Source organism: Rhinoraja longicauda, chromosome 17 (genome assembly GCF_053455715.1).
Source record: "Rhinoraja longicauda isolate Sanriku21f chromosome 17, sRhiLon1.1, whole genome shotgun sequence".
NCBI classification, from domain to species: domain Eukaryota; kingdom Metazoa; phylum Chordata; class Chondrichthyes; order Rajiformes; family Arhynchobatidae; genus Rhinoraja; species Rhinoraja longicauda.
This window is the reverse complement of record NC_135969.1, coordinates 38,441,251-38,459,192: the sequence shown is the minus strand read 5'-3', so window position 1 is coordinate 38,459,192 and position 17,942 is coordinate 38,441,251. Positions and strand designations below refer to the sequence as shown.

General features: G+C 46.3%; 1 protein-coding gene across 1 annotated transcript in view; it reads right to left on the bottom strand.

The window, feature by feature from the left end:
- Positions 1 to 17,942, bottom strand: part of suclg2 (succinate-CoA ligase GDP-forming subunit beta) — a 271,539-nt gene that overhangs the window by 64,520 nt on the left and 189,077 nt on the right. The window contains exon 8 of the mRNA XM_078414531.1: positions 754 to 915. Within this exon, the coding sequence (XP_078270657.1) occupies positions 754 to 915 (162 nt within the window). The remainder of the gene's footprint in view (positions 1 to 753; positions 916 to 17,942) is intronic.

Below are 17,942 nucleotides of genomic sequence, written 5' to 3'. Positions count from 1 at the left end.
ACAAGACTAAAGATAAATGAGGAAGGTTCCCTCAACGTCTGAAGAAGCTAACATGTCTGAAGAAGGGTCTCGACCCGAAACTTCACCCATTCCTTCTCTCCTGAGATGCTGCCTGTTCCCGCTGAGCTACTCCAGCTTTTTGTGTCTATCTTCCTTAAAAGTATTTCTTTCAATTGAGCTTCTCGGACTTGGTATTACAATCCCTACTGTAATCGGCACCTTCTTAATCTCTTGAGTGGGGGTAGGGGTAAAGACTTCATTGGGGTCATCAGGTGTGCACCCTCCTTCCTTGGTGTTTCGTTGATAGGCCCACGACACCTCCAGAGGGCTCAACAGCAATACCTGGCGTCCCAGGTGAGCACCCCTCCGTTTTTACCCCCTGTTGCTGGTCATTTTGCAGCCCAGTTGGAGTCTTTCCTCTTCAGCCACAGCCAGTTGCTGCTTCGCTCGGCAGCCTCTGACAGCGACCTGGCGGCTTGCTGGAAGGCCTGTCCTCTGATTCCCATTCACTTCAGGAGTCTGGCTGTTGACACGGCTACAAACCCTCTACAACCAACCTCTACAGGGAGCACCTGGGCACGCCAGTCGCGTTGTTTTGCCTCGGCTGCTAAGTCTGAATACTTAATATTCAAACAAAATATCTGGGCACATCAACAGAGGTGTCTCTGTTTAATACAGAAAACAAATGCGTCGGCTTCTGCGGAATTAAATATCCTTTAAGTACTTTTTAATTAAAATAATCATTTTACTTACCAAAGCATGCAATATTTCCGTCCAAACCAATATACTTGAGGTCATACTTTGCCGCTTGCCTCTCCAAAGGATCAAGTTCAGACACATCATCCTGAGAAAATATCTCTTTTTGTCTGAATTCTGCGTTGTCATCGAAGTTGATCTTGGCATCGAAGCACACGACTGAAAGATGGAAGATGGAAAAGCAATTAAAACAACGACAAGTTTGGAGGGATATGGACCAAACGCAGGCAGGTGTGCCTAGATGGGCACGGTGGAGCAGCGTTAGAGTTGCTGCCTTGCAGCGAATGCAGTGCCGGAGACCCGGGTTCGATCCTGACTACGGGCGACGTCTGTACGGAGTTTGTACATCCTCCCCGTGACCTGCGTGGGTTTTCTCCGAGATCTTCGGTTTCCTCCCACACTCCAAAAACGTACAGGCATGTAAGCTAATTGGCTTAATAAATGTAAAAATTGTCCCTGGTGGGTATAGGATAGTGTTAATGTTCAGGGATCGCTAGTCGGCACAGACCCAGTGCACCGAAAGGGCCTGTTTCCGCGCTGTATCTCTAAGCTAAACTAAAGGTGGGACTAGTGTAGTTGGGACATGTTGGCCGGTGTGGGCAAGTTGGGCCGATGGGCCTGTTTCCACGCTGTATCACTCCATGACATCGAGTGGTCATGATTGGAATGTATTTATGGGGATACCAAAAAGGAAAGCGCTGCTCCCAAATAGTGATTAAGGCACTCATGCCCACAACCGTCTGCCCACTCCAGGTTATTCAAGGAGAGACAAAGCCATGTCCCTGAGTCACAGAGAGCCACACAGAGTAACAATGTCACACACCGCTCAGCAAATAGAGATCTAATTGGAGCACAGAAGCAGTATTGATACAGGTAAGAAAGCCAGAGAGTTATAGTCATAAAGCATGGAGACAGGCCCATCGGCCCAACTTGCCCGCACCGGCCAACATGTCCCAGCTACACTCATCCCAACTGCTTGCCTTTGCCCCATATCCCACTAAACCTGTCCTATCCATGCACCTGTCTAAATGTTTCTTCAACGTTGCGATAGTACCTTAATCCTATGTCCTCTGGTTCTCGAATCCCTTACTCTGGGCAAGAGACTGTGTGCGTTTACCCGATCTATTCCTCTCACAATTTTGTACACTTCTATAAGATCACTCCTCACCCTCCTGCGTCCCAAGGAATAGGGTCTAAGCGTGCTCAACCACTCCCTTTTGCTCAGGCCCTCGAGTCCTGGCAACATTTTCCTAAATGTTCCCGACACCCTTTCCAGTTTGACAACATCTTTCCTTTCCAAAAAAAGAACACAATCGCCCAAAACTGAACACTGCTTTTAAACAAAAAAATTCCTGAAGCTTTAGCAAGTTCCGATGCGGTACAGCAAATTTGGCAACATATTACAGTTAGATATTACTCATTTCTTTTTGTTCTTTAACTTTAGAGATTCTTCAGTTTTAGTTTTAGAGATACAGCCTGGAAACAGGCCCTTCAGCCCACCGAGTCCATTCAGGGCACAGATCACCCATACAAATGTAGATAGGCACAAAATGCTGGAGTAACTCAGTGGGACGGGCGGCATCTCTGGATAGAAGGAATGGGTGACGTTTTTGGGTCAGGGTCTCGTCCCGAAATGTCACCCATTCCTTCTCTCCAGAGATGCTGCCCGTCCCGCTAAGCTACTCCAGCTTTTTGTGTCTGTCGCTGCAGATCTGAAGGTGGCTATCCTGCAACACTGTCTGTTGAGACTTTAGCACTCCAGGCCATGCTCTGTTGTAGCCTCACATGGGTGAACAGGCATGAAGCACCAGGAAGGAATCCCAGGGGTGACATCTGCAAGGTTCATGAACTGCTGGAGTGCTCGTTGAAGCTTGATTGCTTCTGACTGTTGATGCATTTCTACAAGTATTTGGTGGTTTCTGTAACCACTTCGAGTGGTAGAGGTTCTGTGGGGAATGGCACAACAATTGCTAAGGGAGTTTTGTCCTAATATCAAGCATTCTGCGCTAATACGTTGCTGGCAGACATGGATGTACATTTTGGCCTTTTCCTTCTCCCCAGGGTGCAAAAATCAAATACTAGAGGGCATAGCTTTCAGGTGAGAGGGGCAAAGGTTACAGAAGATGTGTGCGGCAAGCTTTCATTTTTTACCCAGAGCGCAGTGGGTGCCTGGACCGCATTGCTGGGGTGGTGGTTGAGGCAGATACTTTGGTGGCATTTAAAAGACTTTGGGCCAGGCGTCTGGAAATGCAAGGAAAGGGGGTGATATGGGTTACGTGCAGGTAGACAACCGATGGTCTTGGCATCATGTCCGGCACAGACATTGTGGGCCGAAGGGCTTGTGCTCCTGGACTGGACTATTCTACATTCTATCTTCAGTGCAGCACCTGAGATCTTCAGGAGCCTGCTGTCTGCCATGCTGTGGCAGTCTTTATGAATGAATGAATATAACTTTATTCAACGTAGGAGGGATCTCAAGGATGTTGGGGCACCTGGCAGTGGGGGGGGAGAGATGGATGGTCCGCTGAGAATGAAGAGGGACCCAGCGGGGGGGGGGGGGGGGGGGGTGCTGAGAACGATGGGGGACTGTTCGATTAACTTTTGTAACTTTGTCAGTGCCAGAAATGTGGAGACCCTTTGTGCACTGTCTGGGTTTGGTCTACTTTTTTAGTTTAGTTTAGAGATACAGCGCGGAAACAGGCCCCTCGGCCCACCGAGTCAGCGCCGACCAGCGATCCCCACACATTAACACTGTCCTACACACACGAGGGACAATTTACACACACACCAAGCCAATTAACCTACAAACCTGTACGTCTTCGGAGTGTGTGAGTAAACCGAAGATCTCGGAGAAAACCCACGCGGTCACGGGGAGAAAGTTCAAACTCTGAACAGACAGCCCCCGTAGTCGGGATCAAACCCGGGACTCCGGCGCTGCAAGCGCTGTAAGGTAGCAACTCTACCGCTGCGCCACCGTGGCTGCCTGTATGCTTTTACCGGATTGCATGTGTAGAAACAAAGAATTTCACTGCACATGGAGGTATCATTGAATCTTCTGGACAGATGCCCACATATACACCAGTCACAATGACCTTTCCCAGGAAGCCTGCATTCCAGGATAACTTTAAGTTACACATAAGGGTCCCGTGATAATTCACGCAGCCACTGAAGAACAGGGTTCATCTGACTCCTTGCAGTACTCAGTCCATTAACTCAGCAACACAAGGCTGGCTTGGTTCCGACAATTCAATCAAACGGCACGGAATAATTACGTGTCACGGTCACCATTTTTCTTTTGCTTTCTGCAGACATCTCCTTTTTTATTAGTTCTGAAGAAAGATCATCAACATGAAACATTAACTCTGTCTCCTACTCAGCAGATGGTGCCTGACCTGCTGAATGTTTCCAGCATTCTGCTGTTTAATCATTGTCTCCAGGATGACTGGCTAGAAGTTTAGTTTAGTTTACTTTAGAGGTACTGTGCAGAAACAGGCCCTTCGGCCCACCGAGTCCACACCGACCAGCGATCCCCGTACACTAACACTGTCTGACACACACTCGGGACAATTTTACAATTTTATTAAGCCAATTAACCTGCAAACCTCTACGTCTTTGGAGTGTGACAGGAAACCGGAGATCTCGGAGAAAACCCACGCAGGACACAGAGAGAAAGTACAAATTCCGTGCAGACAGCGCCCGTAGTCAGGATCGAACCTGGATCTCTGGCACTGTAAGGCACCAACTCTACCGCTGCGCCACCGCGCCTCCCTGGAAGGACATTACAGCACAGAAGGAAACACAACTTACCTTCCCGAACAATTTTGTCACGCTTGTTAAAACTGTTATCTTTGTTCGCTTCCAGGGTAAACACCAAAAGAAGGATAGACACAAAATGCTGGAGTAACTCAGCGGGTCGGGCGGCATCTCTGGAGGAAAAGGGTGGGTGACGTTTTGTGTCGGGACCCTTCTTCAGACTGAAAGTAAGCGGTGAGGGGACGGGTGAGGTGAAGAGCTGGAGGCCAGGACCAATTTAGGCCGGCCGCAAATGACCTGAGGCAGGGCAGTGCCTGGTAGGTCCATTGGTGGCTCGGGAAGGTGTGACCTGAAGAGAAACAACACGGAGAACAGTAGAACAGGTAAAGTGAGGGTGGAAGAAAGGAGGGCAAGGATGGAGGGAGGAAGAAAGGAGGGAGTGGGGAAGGAAGGGGGGAGTGGGGAAGGAAGGGGGGAATGGGGAAGGAAGGGGGGAGTGGGGAAGGAAGGGGGAGTGGGGAAGGAAGGGGGGAGTGGGGAAGGAAGGGGGGAACGGGGAAGGAAGGGGGGAGTGGGGAAGGAAGGGGAGAGTGGGGAAGGAAGGGGGGAGTGGGGAAGGAAGGGGGGAGTGGGGAAGGAAGGGGGGAGTGGGGAAGGGGGGAATGGGGAAGGAAGGGGGGAGTGGGGAAGGAAGGGGGAGTGGGGAAGGAGGGGGGAGTGGGGAAGGAAGGGGGGAGTGGGGAAGGAAGGGGGAGTGGGGAAGGAAGGGGGGAACGGGGAAGGAAGGGGGGAATGGGGAAGGAAGGGGAGAGTGGGGAAGGAAGGGGGGAGTGGGGAAGGAAGGGGGGAGTGGGGAAGGAAGGGGGAGTGGGGAAGGAAGGGGGAGTGGGGAAGGAAGGGGGGAGTGGGGAAGGAAGGGGGGGTGGGGAAGGAAGGGGGAGTGGGGAAGAAAAGGGAGTGGGGAAGGAAGGGGGTGGGGAAGGAAGGGGGGAGTGGGGAAGGGAGTGGGGAAGGAAGGGGGGAGTGGGGAAGGATGGGGGGGTGGGGAAGGAAGGGGGGAGTGGGGAAGGAAGGGAGGGGTGGGGAAGGATGGGGGGAGTGTGGAAGGAAGGGGGGAGTGTGGAAGGAAGGGGGGATGAGGAAGGAAGGGGGGAGTGGGGAAGGGAGGGAGGAGTGGGGAAGGAGGAATAGAGGGTAACAAGGAAGGAGGGGGGCAGGAAGGGAGGGGGAAAGGGGAGAGTGTAAGATGAAGTGACTAAAAATCCGAGAATTTAATGTTCACACCGCTGGGCTGTAAGCTACCCAAGCAAAATATGAGGAGCTGTTCCTACAATTTGCACGTGGCCTCACTCTAGTAATGGAAGAGGCCCAGGACAGAAAGGTGAGTGTGGGAAGAGGAAGGGGAGATGAAGAATATAGATATAAAGAAGGATCGTGTATTGTGTGAACGCAATGAAAAGTTCCCTGTTAAATTACTTCACACCAAATCACTTGAACCAACTTGATGAACGACTCCCCACTTGTTGCAAACAAATTTCAATAAGATTTTTGCAGGGAATATTTTCTTATACAGATTATTGTGTTCTCTGATGAGCTTATTAATACATCCATGTTTTATGTGCAAAAGGACACAGAGTGCTGGAGTAACTCAGCAGGTCAGGCAGCATCTCTGGAGAACATGGATGGGTGATGTTTCAGGTCGGGACAAGATTGAGAAGGTTGAGGGGGGGGGGGGGGACACCTCATTGAAACTTACTGAATAGTGAAAGACCTGGGTAGAGTGGATGCGGAGAGGATGTTTCCATTAGCGGGAGAGTCCAGGACCAGAGGCCATAACCTCAGAATAAAAGAATTTATCTTCAGACAGGAGATGACGAGGAATTTCTTTAGTCAGAGGGTGGTGAATCTGTGGATGGTCCAGTCTATGGATATTTTTAAGACGGAGACTGACAGATTCTTGATTTGTATGGGTGTCAGGGGTTACGACCAGAAGGCTGGAAAATGGGGTTGAGAGTGAATGATAGATCAGCCATGATTGAATGGCGGAGTAGACTTGATGGGCCGAATGGCCTAATTCTGCTCCTGGAAACAAATGACCCAATGGTGGAGGCCCGACCTGAATCGTCACCTATCCATGTTCTGCCTGACCTGCTGAGTTACTCCAGCACTTTGTGGCCGTTTGTGTATTAACCAGCATCTGTAATCCCTTGTTTCAAATGTTTCTATGCGGTCAGTTTCCAGTAATTGTGAGTTTCGGAGCATTAATTTGTAAGTGTATCACAGATTGGAAACACCTGTTGCGATGATGATAATTGCAGAGATTTGAAACAAGCTATTTGTCTTAACTACTCCATGCTGGTCATTATGTGCCAAACCTATGACCCAGTGGTGCCAAACAAGGTTCCTTCTGCTCCTCAACAGCAAACTCTCTCAGTATCATCTCCTTTCCTCCCTGCTTTGTGTACCATCTGATTTTAGATTTAGAGATACATCGCAGAAACAGGCCCTTCGGCCCACCGAGTCCGTGCCGCCCAGCGATCCCCGCACACTAACACTATCCTACACACACTAGGGACAATTTTTACATTTACCCAGTCAATTAACCTACATACCTGTACGTCTTTGGAGTGTGGGAGGAAACCGAAGATCTTGGAGAAAACCCACGCAGGTCACGGGGAGAACGTACAAACTCCGTACAGACGGCGTCCGTAGTCAGGATCGAACCTGAGTCTCCAGCGCTGCATTCGCTGTAAGGCAGCAACTCTACCGCTGCGCTTTAGGATGGAAATAACAAATACTAGGGGGGCATAGCTTTAAGGTGGGAGGAGCAAAACTTTAAAGAAAATGTGTAGGGAGGAACTGCAGACGCTGGTTTAAAGCGAAGATAGACACAGAATGCTGGAGTAACTCAACGGGACAGGCAGCATCTCTGGAGAGAAGGAATGGGTGACGTTTCGGGTCGGGTTTCAGTCTGAAGAAGGGTCTTGACCCAAAACATCACCCATTCCTTCTCTCCAGAGATGCTTCCTGCCCCGCTCCAGCATTTTGTGTTTAAAGGAGCTGTACCGGGCACATATTTTTTTTAAACACAGAGGGTGGTGGGTGCCTGGAAGGTGGTGGTGGAAGCGATAGTGGCCATTAGGTGACTTTTAGATAGGCACATGGGAATTCAGGGAATGGAAGGCTATGGATTATGTGCAGGCAGCTAAGTGTTAGTTTCGGCAAGTGTGCTTGCTTGTTTATTGTCACATGCAGTGAAAAGATTTTGTTGCGCGCTGACCAGTCAGTGGTAAGTCTGTGCATGGTTTGTCATGGACATTGGTTTTAGAGATACAGCATGGAAACAGGCCCTTCGGCCCACCAAATCCGTGCCGAACATCGATCAACCCTGCACTAGTTCTAACCTGCACACGAGGGGCAATTTACAGAAGCCAATTGACCTACGACCCGGCACGTCTTTGGAATGTGAGAGGAAACCGGAGCACCTGGGGAAAACCCACGCAGGTCACGGGGAGAATGTGCAAACTCCGTACAGACAGCACCCGTAGTCAGGATCGAACCCGGGTCTCTGGCGTTACAAGGCAGCAGCTCTACCGCTGCGCCACTGTGCCGCCCCACCGTGGGCCACAGGGCTATTCCTGTGATGTACAGTTATATGTTCTATGTTAAACAAGCTCGCACTAGTCAGCACAACTAACTGGTAAAAAGAATGACATTCCGAACTGCTCTCTCAACAGAAAGCATCCCTGCTTTCATTGGAAATTATTTCACATAGTGTGGTGACAGAGAGGAATCAGATGAATAAGAGTAAAATGCAGGATGGAAGCTATTGCAAAACTGGAAGGAAGATTCAAGCAGTAAAGCAAAAGAAAAGGTATCACAAAATGCTGGAGTAACTCAGCAGGTCAGGCAGCATCTCAGGAGAGAAGGAATGGGTGACGTTTCGGGTCGAGACCCTTCTTCAGACTCAGTCTCGACCCGAACCGTCACCCATTCCTTCTCTCCTGAGATGCTGCCTGACCTGCTAAGTTACTCCAGCATTTTGTGATACCTTCGATTTGTATCAGCATCTGCAGTTATTTTCCTAAAGCAAAAGAAAAAAATAGTCTGATTCAGTTTCATGGCAGGCCAAATATAAACAGGCACTAATTATGGCTGGAGAGACTATCACATTAGTGAGAGACCAGAAAAGATTATTTACCCAGATAAAGGGAGTACAATTACCATGAGCAGAACAGTGGCTGCAATTGGAGCAGGGATACTGGCAATAAATAGTCATTATAAGTACTTGCAATAATCAGTCCGCCTGGACCGACCTGATCTCCCAGTTGCCAAATACTTTAACTCCCCTTCCCAGTCCCACACTGACCTCTCTGTCCTGGGCCTCCTCCATTGTCAGAGGCTACACGCAAATTGGAGGAACAGCATCTCATATTTCGCTAGGGCAGCTTAGAACTCAGTGGTATGAATGGATTTCTCTAACTTTAAGTAACCCCTGCATACCCTCTCTCTACATCCCTCCCCCACCCAAGCCATACCAGCTTCAAAGTTGTCTTGTTGAGTCTCATTATATGTACTGGTTCTCACCTAGCACTCAGCTAACAATGGCCTGTTTCCTTTTTGCAGATCTTTCATTCGATTGTTCTATATCTCTCTACATCGCCGTCTATATCTCTCGTTTCCCTTTCCGACTCTCAGTCTGAAGAAGGGTCTCGACCCAAAACGTCACCTATTCCTTTTCTCCAGAGATGCTGTCTGACCCGCTGAGTTACTCCTGATTTCTGTGTCCACTTGCAATAAAAACGGTTGCAGTATTTGTCTGGTGTTTGTAACATTATTAAACTCCCTTTAATTGCATGCTGGAGAAATAAGTAAGTGATCAGTTGCAAAGTTAGTTTCTAGTTTCTGCCGACGTGCTCATTATGAAGTGAAAACGGCGGAAAAGTATGTTTGGACAATGATATATGCTAAATGATCTAAAATGGATGTCCTTAATATTGATGGACATGTAATACATTAGAACGGTCTAAATGACTGCATTGACTTTCAAATTATTACCCAAAGACACTATAATTTTGAACTGAACTATTAAAGTGAATGATAATGGCAAGGGCATTCTGCAAAAACATTGTTAACTTCGCAGCATGTCAATGCAAATTTATGACACATTCCATCAAAATATTCTAAAATTAAAATGATTATTTTATAAGTAGGTGCAATATCATTGGACTGATCACAATTAAATTGAAATATACAACTAGCTAGATTTAGTGTCAGCACGGAAATAGGCTTTGGCCCAACTTGCCAACCAAGGTGCCCCTTCTACGCTAGTCCCAACTGCTTACATTTGACCCCATCCCTCTAAACCTTTCCTATCCATGTACCTGTCCAAATGTCTTTTAAATGATGTCATTGTACCTGGCGCAATTACCTCCCTTGGCAGCTTATTCCATATATCCACCACCCTCTATGTAAAAAAAGTTGCCCCTCAGATTCCTATTAAATCTTTACCCTTTCACCTTAAACCTATGTCCTCCGGTTCTTGATTTCCCCGACTCTGGGCACAAGACTCTGTGCATTCACCCAATCTATTTCCTTTATGATTTATCCACCTTAACTAAAATAAATAAGCCATTTCCAATGAAAACTCTATCTGAATGTGACTGACACAAAGGCAACATTCAGGAGTGCTTGCATGATCTCCTGTCAATGATTAGTGGAGGTATTTCACAGGCGAAAATGAACAAGGACAAAACATGAAAGGACACAAAGTGCTGGAGTAACTCAGCGGGTCAGAGAGAATCTCTGGAGAACATTGATAGGTGACATTTTGCGACCCTTCAGACTGAACATTTATTGCAATGCTATATATTAGATTCCAGAATTACATCACTGGAGGCAATGATTACAATTTAAAATTATCTACATTTTTGCTTTCCCATACTGTCATTTCCAAGTTTATTAGGGTTAGTTGTCGAACCCTTCAAATGAGAAGAAACGTTATCGCATTAAGAGCCAGTGGGCAGAGATGTTCAAATGGCAGAACAATTTTACAGATTAAATTTGTTCAGTGTTCAGAAAACCCAAAAAATTTGTTCTATTTTACTATTCTATTTGAAAGCATCGCATCTGAACATAGTCAGAAAGCCTTATAATATATTTCATATATATGCTTCAAACTGCTCATGAATAAATTGTCAAATCCAACTAGCGGACATGGTCAAAATAAGTGTGTCTGCATAAATTGCAAACGTTTTCTTTGATGTAGAGCAGAAATGGAAAATTACGTTACGATTTGAGCGTGATCTTACAGCGGGATCTCAATAGAAAAGCAGCTTCCAAGACAACATTGCGAGTCTTGAACCCATTTGTTCGAAGCAGGTTGATGTCCAGCGTAAGCAGCAGAGGGAACCCTTCGACCCACCAAGTCCACCCCGACCATCAGTCAACTGTTCACACTCGCTCTATGTTATCCCACTTGCCCATCCACCCCCTACACACTTGGGCCAATTTGCAGAAGCCAATTAACCTACAAACACGCATGTTTTCGAGATGTGGGAGGAAACCGGAGCACCCGGAGGAAACGCATGCGGTCACAGTGAGAATGTGCAAACTACACATGGACAGCACCTGAGGTCAGGGGCGGCATTGTGGTGCAGCGGTAAAGTTGCTGCCTCTCAGCGCCAGAGACCCGGGTTCAATCCTGATGATGGGTGATGCCTGTATGGAGTTTGCATGTTCTCCCTGTGATTGCGTGGGTTTTCTCTGGGTGCTCCGGTTTCCTCACACACTCCAAAGACGTGCAGGTTTATAGGTTAATTGGGTCCTGTAAATTGTAAATTGGTCCTGGTGTGTAGGATTGTGTTAGTTTACGGGGTGATCTCTGGTCGGCGCCGACTCGATGGGCCGAAGGGCCTGTTTCCATGCTGTTTCTTTCAGGCCGGGACACGTCTTACTAATATCTTTCTTAAGTTCATTGACACAGCGTGGAAACTGGCCCTTTGGCTCACCGAGAACGCACTGACCAACGGTCACACTTACATTTGTTCTATCCTACATACTAGGGACAATTGACCAAAGCCAATTATTCTACAAACCTGTACGCCTTTGGAATGTGGGAGGAAACCGAGCACCCGGGGGAAACCCACGCGGTCAGAGGGAGAACGTGGAAACTCCACACAGCCATGTCCCGTGGTCAGGATCGAACCCGGGACTCTGGAACCGTGAGGCAACAACTCTACTGCTGCGCTACTGTGCCACCACCTCCCCCCCCAAACCTATTCTCAATCTTTAAATGGGTAATTTCAACTTATAGGCCTGTGCCTGAATGTAGGCTAGGGCCTACTCTCCGTTGGCACTGGATCATTGCATTTTCTGGTAACTTGAGGATGGAATTGAAAACTGTGTACTCATTGTCTCAACATTGTTCCACCCCTAGATTTGACCTTAAATTGGAAGAAAGCAGCTGCTGTTGGTGAATTTAATTCAATGCCCCAAGGACCGATCAGCTACGATTGAATGCGGAGTAAACTTGATGGGCCGAATGGTCTAATTCTGCTCCTATAACTCATGAACCTCCACCAAGGATCTATTTACATTTATTTTATACTAGACCAAGCGGACCTGTTGGGCCCAAACCTCTTCTGCATTCGTGCAGCACCCTCTCCCCCCCCACCCCTCCCTTCTCCCCCCTCCCCTCTCCCCCCTTCCCTCCCCCTCCCCCTCCACTCCATCCCCCTCAACCCCCCTCATCCTCCCCTCTCCCTCCCTCCCTCCACCCCCTCCCTCCCTCCCTCCCCCCCTCCCTCCCTATGAGATAGGTTTAAACTTTAAAATGTGAATAACTTAAAAAATATAACAACAATTGCAATGAAACTCATTAGCACCAAAGGGACGACGGTGAGTAAAGTGGGCCCAAAATTGTTGCGCTATCGTGTACCGTTTTGGCTGTAGTTCAGGGACAAAAAAACAAATGAGAGTTTTAGTATATAGATTTAATACCAGAAATACAGGGACATCTTAAATCCACCAGCAACTCTCAGCATCCTTCTGTACAAGGTTGCAACTTGCTACACGTGACAATAATAATCCAATCCCTTTTCTAGTACGACCACCAGCGTGAAGAACCTAATTTCAAACTGGATTGGACATGTGAAGATCTGTCTAAGAGGTTCACTAATACAATCAATAAATGTAATTAATTATAAGAATTCCTTAACTGCAAAAGCAGAAATAAGGTGATAAGGATTTCAATTCTGTCAAAACTAAAAATCATACAGAATTAACTATCGACAGATTAAGGCCAACGAGTTCCTTTCATTTAATTGACTGAAAATGAACACATAAAATTAGTAAGCTTTATTTGTATTCCTCTCCAATCAAAACTATATAATGTGTGAAGAATTTTGTGCATTTCCTCTAACTAACAAATACTGCAGGGCAGAAGAGAGGTCACCATTAAATTAAATACCAGATTCAATTTTAAATTTCAAAATTGATTTGCTACACGAGTGGTCAAAGTCACTGTAATGCAACATGTAGATTAATCTCAATACTTCCAACAATAATTTCCTGTAAAATATAATTCTGGCTGTTGGCAATTTTTGAAAGATCACTGTTTCTCTGAGCGCGAGAAAAACAACATTTTATACTTCAGCACGGCTACAAGAAAAATTGAAAATAATATGAACCCAAAGTAATTTAGATATTTCATTCCAGAATACCACTTCCAACTAAATGCGTTTGACCACGCACCTTACAATTCATACGTGCCCTTAAACGACCAAAATAAACGAGGCAAGAGACTGCATCAAAACAAAACTAAAACAAAAACCCAGTCTGAAGAAGGATCTCGACCCGAAACGTCACCCATTCTTTCTCTCCAGAGGTGCTGCCTGTCCTGCTGAGTTACTCCAGCTTTTTGTGTCTATCTTCGGTTTAAAGCAGCATCTGCAGTTCCTTCCTACACAAAACTAAAGCCTACACGGCTGTAGGTAGAAAGGGAAATTCAACTACAATACAATGCGCAAAGGAAGAGAAGAGAAGATAGAACACGTGGACTCAACATCAAAGAAAGTGACTAAGAGGAAGAAAGTGGTAGGCACAAGGAGTTACAAATGCTGACACGATCAAAACACAAAGTGTTAGAAAAACACAGAATAAGTGAAAGGCTTGGACAGAGTGGATGTGGAGAGGATGTTTCCACTAATGGGAGAGTCTAGGGCCAGAGGTCATATCCTCAGAATTAAGGTACGTTCCCTTAGGAAGGAGATGAAGAGGAATTTCTTTAGTCAGAGGGCGGTGAAGCTGTGGAATTCTTTGCCACAGAAGACTGTGGAGGCCAAGTCAATGGATATTTTTACGGCAGAGATAGATAGATTCTTATTTAGTATGGGTGTCGAGGGTTATGGGGAGAAGGCAGGAGAATGGGGTTAGGAGGAAGAGATAGATAGGTCAGCCATGATTGAATGGCAGAGTAGACGATGGGTCGAATGGCCTAATTCTGCTCCTATCACCTATGATCTTACAACTCAGCAGATCAGGCAGCACCTGTGGAGGGAATAGACAGGAAAGTGTCCCGACAGAAACATTGCCAATCAATTCCCTCCATAGATGCTGCCTGACTTGCTGAGTTCCTCCAGCACCTGACTCTCGGACCTGACTCTCAGTCTGAAGAAGGGTCTCGACCCGAAATGGCACCCATTCCTTCTCTCCAGAGACGCTGCCTGTCCCGCTGGGTTACTCCAGCATTTTGTGTCTATCTTTGGTGTAAACCAGCATCTGCAGTTCCTTCCTGCACAGTTAACAGGAAAGTGGGCCAATTGAAGGCAGACCCGTAATTGCATTACAAAGAAATGTGAAAAAAAAGGTATTTAAAGAGCAACTTGTATCACGTTAATAAGTAAAAAGAAAGATCTTGGAGGGAAAAATTAGTTGATAATGCAAAATAAAGCGTTTTCCATTCCAGGGAATAACAAAAAAAGTAAGAGTAAAAAAGGTAGTTGCAAAAGCTGTAATTTTCCAATACTATCTAGATTCAGAAATTATTTCCATATAGATAGGACCAGAAGACTTAGGATTAGTATTAGGCCATTTGCTCTTTCAGTCTGTTCTGCCATTCAATCGTGGGCTGGTCTATTTTCCCTCTCAATCCCTTTCTCCTGCCTTCTCCTCATAACCTTTGATCCCCTTATTATGTTAATTTTTGTTCTTTCTCCACAGGTGATGCCTGACCACAGAAGCTTTTCCTGCATTTTCTGCTTTTACACCTTTTGTGAATGTCTGGGTTTTTTTATTGTCCCCATTTTAACAGCCTTTTATTGGACTTGGCTTCGTACAGGTTTATCACAATGCCAGGTCTTAAAGGATTAAATAAAGAAGGCAAGTTACAAAACTGTGGCTTGTATTTCTTAATTTTAAATGTTTGGGGAGTATTTACTCGGTAAAGTAAGGAACTCAACAGGGGAACCCAGAACAAATGTATATATTCTTAAGGTAGACACAAAATGCTGGAGCAACTCAGCGGGACAGGCAGCATCTCTGGAGAGAATGAATGGGTGACGTTTCGGGTCGAGACCCTTCTTCAGACTATATTCTTAAGACTGGAACAAGGCTAGTGAAGAGTAAAATCAGGAACCGCAGAAGGTGAATCAGTTGCAAAATGAAATAAATTTGTTCCAGTTTTAGTTTTTAGAGATACAGTGTGGAAACAGGCCCTTGGGCTCACCTAATCCATGCTGACAATTGATCACTCATGCACTATTTCTATATTATCCCACTTTATCATCCTGCATGCTGGGGACAATTTACAGAGGATGATTAACCTACAAACCCGCACGTCTTTGGAATGTGGGTGGAAACCAGAGCACCTTGAGAAAACCCACGCGGTCACAGGGAGAACATGCAAACTCCGCACAGACAGCACCCATAGTCAGGATCGAACCTGGGTCTCTGGCGCTGTGAGGCAGCAACTCTACCGCTGCGCCACCGTGTGGCCCTGTACCCAGACAAGGAATACTTCTGCTAATGATGGAACTCCGATATAATCATTGATACATTAATAAAGGTATTTATTCACAAAATGCTGGAGTTACTCAACAGGTCAGGCAGCGTCTCGGAAGAGAAGGAATGGGTGACGTTTCGGGTTGAGACCCTTCTTCAGACTGAAGTTATTGATACATTAATAACACATAGGAAAACCATTAACTCACTTCGACCTGTGAGACTTTAGAATGATTCTGTTTTCTTTTTCATGAACTCGATTTTCTTTTTCTCTGTGTTGCGAAGAATATTCTCAATCTAATACAAAATAATCCGATTTATTTGGAATGTGACTTTTGATACTGCATTTCCTTTCCAGGCCAAAAGTATTCAATTGTTATTTACATCAATCGCAGGTGCGTAGATGTGATTGTTTTCGTAAAACAACTTCATGTGCAAGGCGTTAATTTTAACTTCATTTGGGAAAACAGGCACATGAGGAGAGGCTCTCTGGCACTGATGGGTAGAAATATTATATTGAAAAGGCAACACTGGTAATGCTGAACAGCAACTCAACCAGCGACCTGCAGCATTTTCAAAGCACCCACTGCCAAACCTGGTAGTGCACATCAACTATACAAGAGAAAAACAAGCAAGGATGATTTCTATTGAAAGACCACAGAGGGCTTTGGAAACACACCCCTCTCCAGATTCTGGTCAATTTTGTATAATAATAATCTTTCTTCAAAAGTAGGCCCCGTTTGGATATCATTGCAATATCTAAACACAATTGGCAACCGGGAAGGAAGTTAACTAATGGAAATTGGGATGTTATGTTATAGACAATAGACAATAGGTGCAGGAGTAGGCCATTCGGCCCTTCGAGCCAGCACCACCATTCAATGTGATCGTGGCTGATCATTCTCAATCAGTACCCCGTTCCTGCCTTCTCCCCATATCCCCTGACTCCGCTATCCTTAAGAGCTCTATCTAGCTCGCTCTTGAAAGCATTCAGAGAATTGGCCTCCACTGCCTTCTGAGGCAGAGAATTCCACAGATTTACAACTCTCTAACTGAAAAAGTTTTTCCTCATCTCGGTTCTAAATGGCCTGCCCCTTATTCTTAAACTGTGGCCCCTGGTTCTGGACTCCCCCAACATTGGGAACATGTTTCCTGCATTTGGGAACATGTCAAGAGTTGTACAAGGCATTGGTGAGGCCGCAGTTGGAATATTGTTTCAGCTTCGGTCGCCCCACTTTAGGAAGGATGCTGTTAAGCTGGAAGGAGTGTAGAGAACATTTAAAAGGATGTTCCTAGAACTGGAGGGCCTGAACTCCAGGTGGAGGTTGGGCAGGCATGGACTTCACTCCTTGGCGAGCAGGAGGATAAGGAGTGATCTTATAGAGGTGTACGAGATCATGGCTAGAGTGGATGGGGCATATTGGTCGGCATGGGCAAGTTGGACCGAAGGGCTTGTTTCCGTGCTGTATCTCTCTGGCCATGACCTCTGTTGGTCCAGCAAAACAGATAATCGGACAAGACTCTGGAACCAAAGGTCATAAGTGATAGTAGAATTAGTCCATTTGGCCCATCAAGTCTACTCCACCATTCAATCACGGCTGTTCTATCTCTCCCCTCCTAACCCCATTCTCCTGCCTTCTCCCCACCCTCTGACACCCTTACCAATCAAGAACCTATCTATCTCTGCTTTAAATATATCCACTGACTTGGCCTCCACAGCCTTCTGTGGCAAAGAATTTCAAGGGAAATAAGGGGTGAAGAAAGGTTCCGGAGGGTCAGTGGTGGCCCTGCAGGTTAACGAACCATTGCCTTGTCAATGGTCTGGGGATATTTCCCGTAAGCAACACTCGCATCTCCTGCAAGCCAAAAGTAGAGCTGTCTTCATTTCTCTCTGGTTCTGCAAAAACTGACACCACTGGGACTCACATTCCCAGCAGCCTGCAACATTCCCCAGCATAGGCTTACCTGTTTCACTTTGGACAATTGCTATTATCTTTTAAGGGTTTAAAATGCTTTCCAATTGCTTTAAAGTCTCCTCCATTTGCTCAATTTCCAGTTTGAATGATGATGCACAGTTCATTATTATAAAATCCACAAAATAGCAAGTCATCGGCTAATTCACTCATTATCACAGCATGGGAAACACATGGAAGATACAGATAAAAACCATCTTCTCAGAGCAGTGGTTCCGATCAACAGGGTGGCCATCGTGAATCTGCACAGCGGAACTATTAAATTGGTATAGCTTAGTTTGGAGATACAGCGTTGAAACAGGCCCTTCAGCCCACCGAGTCCGTGCCGACCATTCATCACCCGTAAACTACTCGTTCTATCCCACACACTTGGGACAATTTACAGAAGCCAATCAACCCACAAACCTGCACGTCTTTGGAATGTGGGAGGAAACCCGAGCACGGCGATCCAGAGGGACA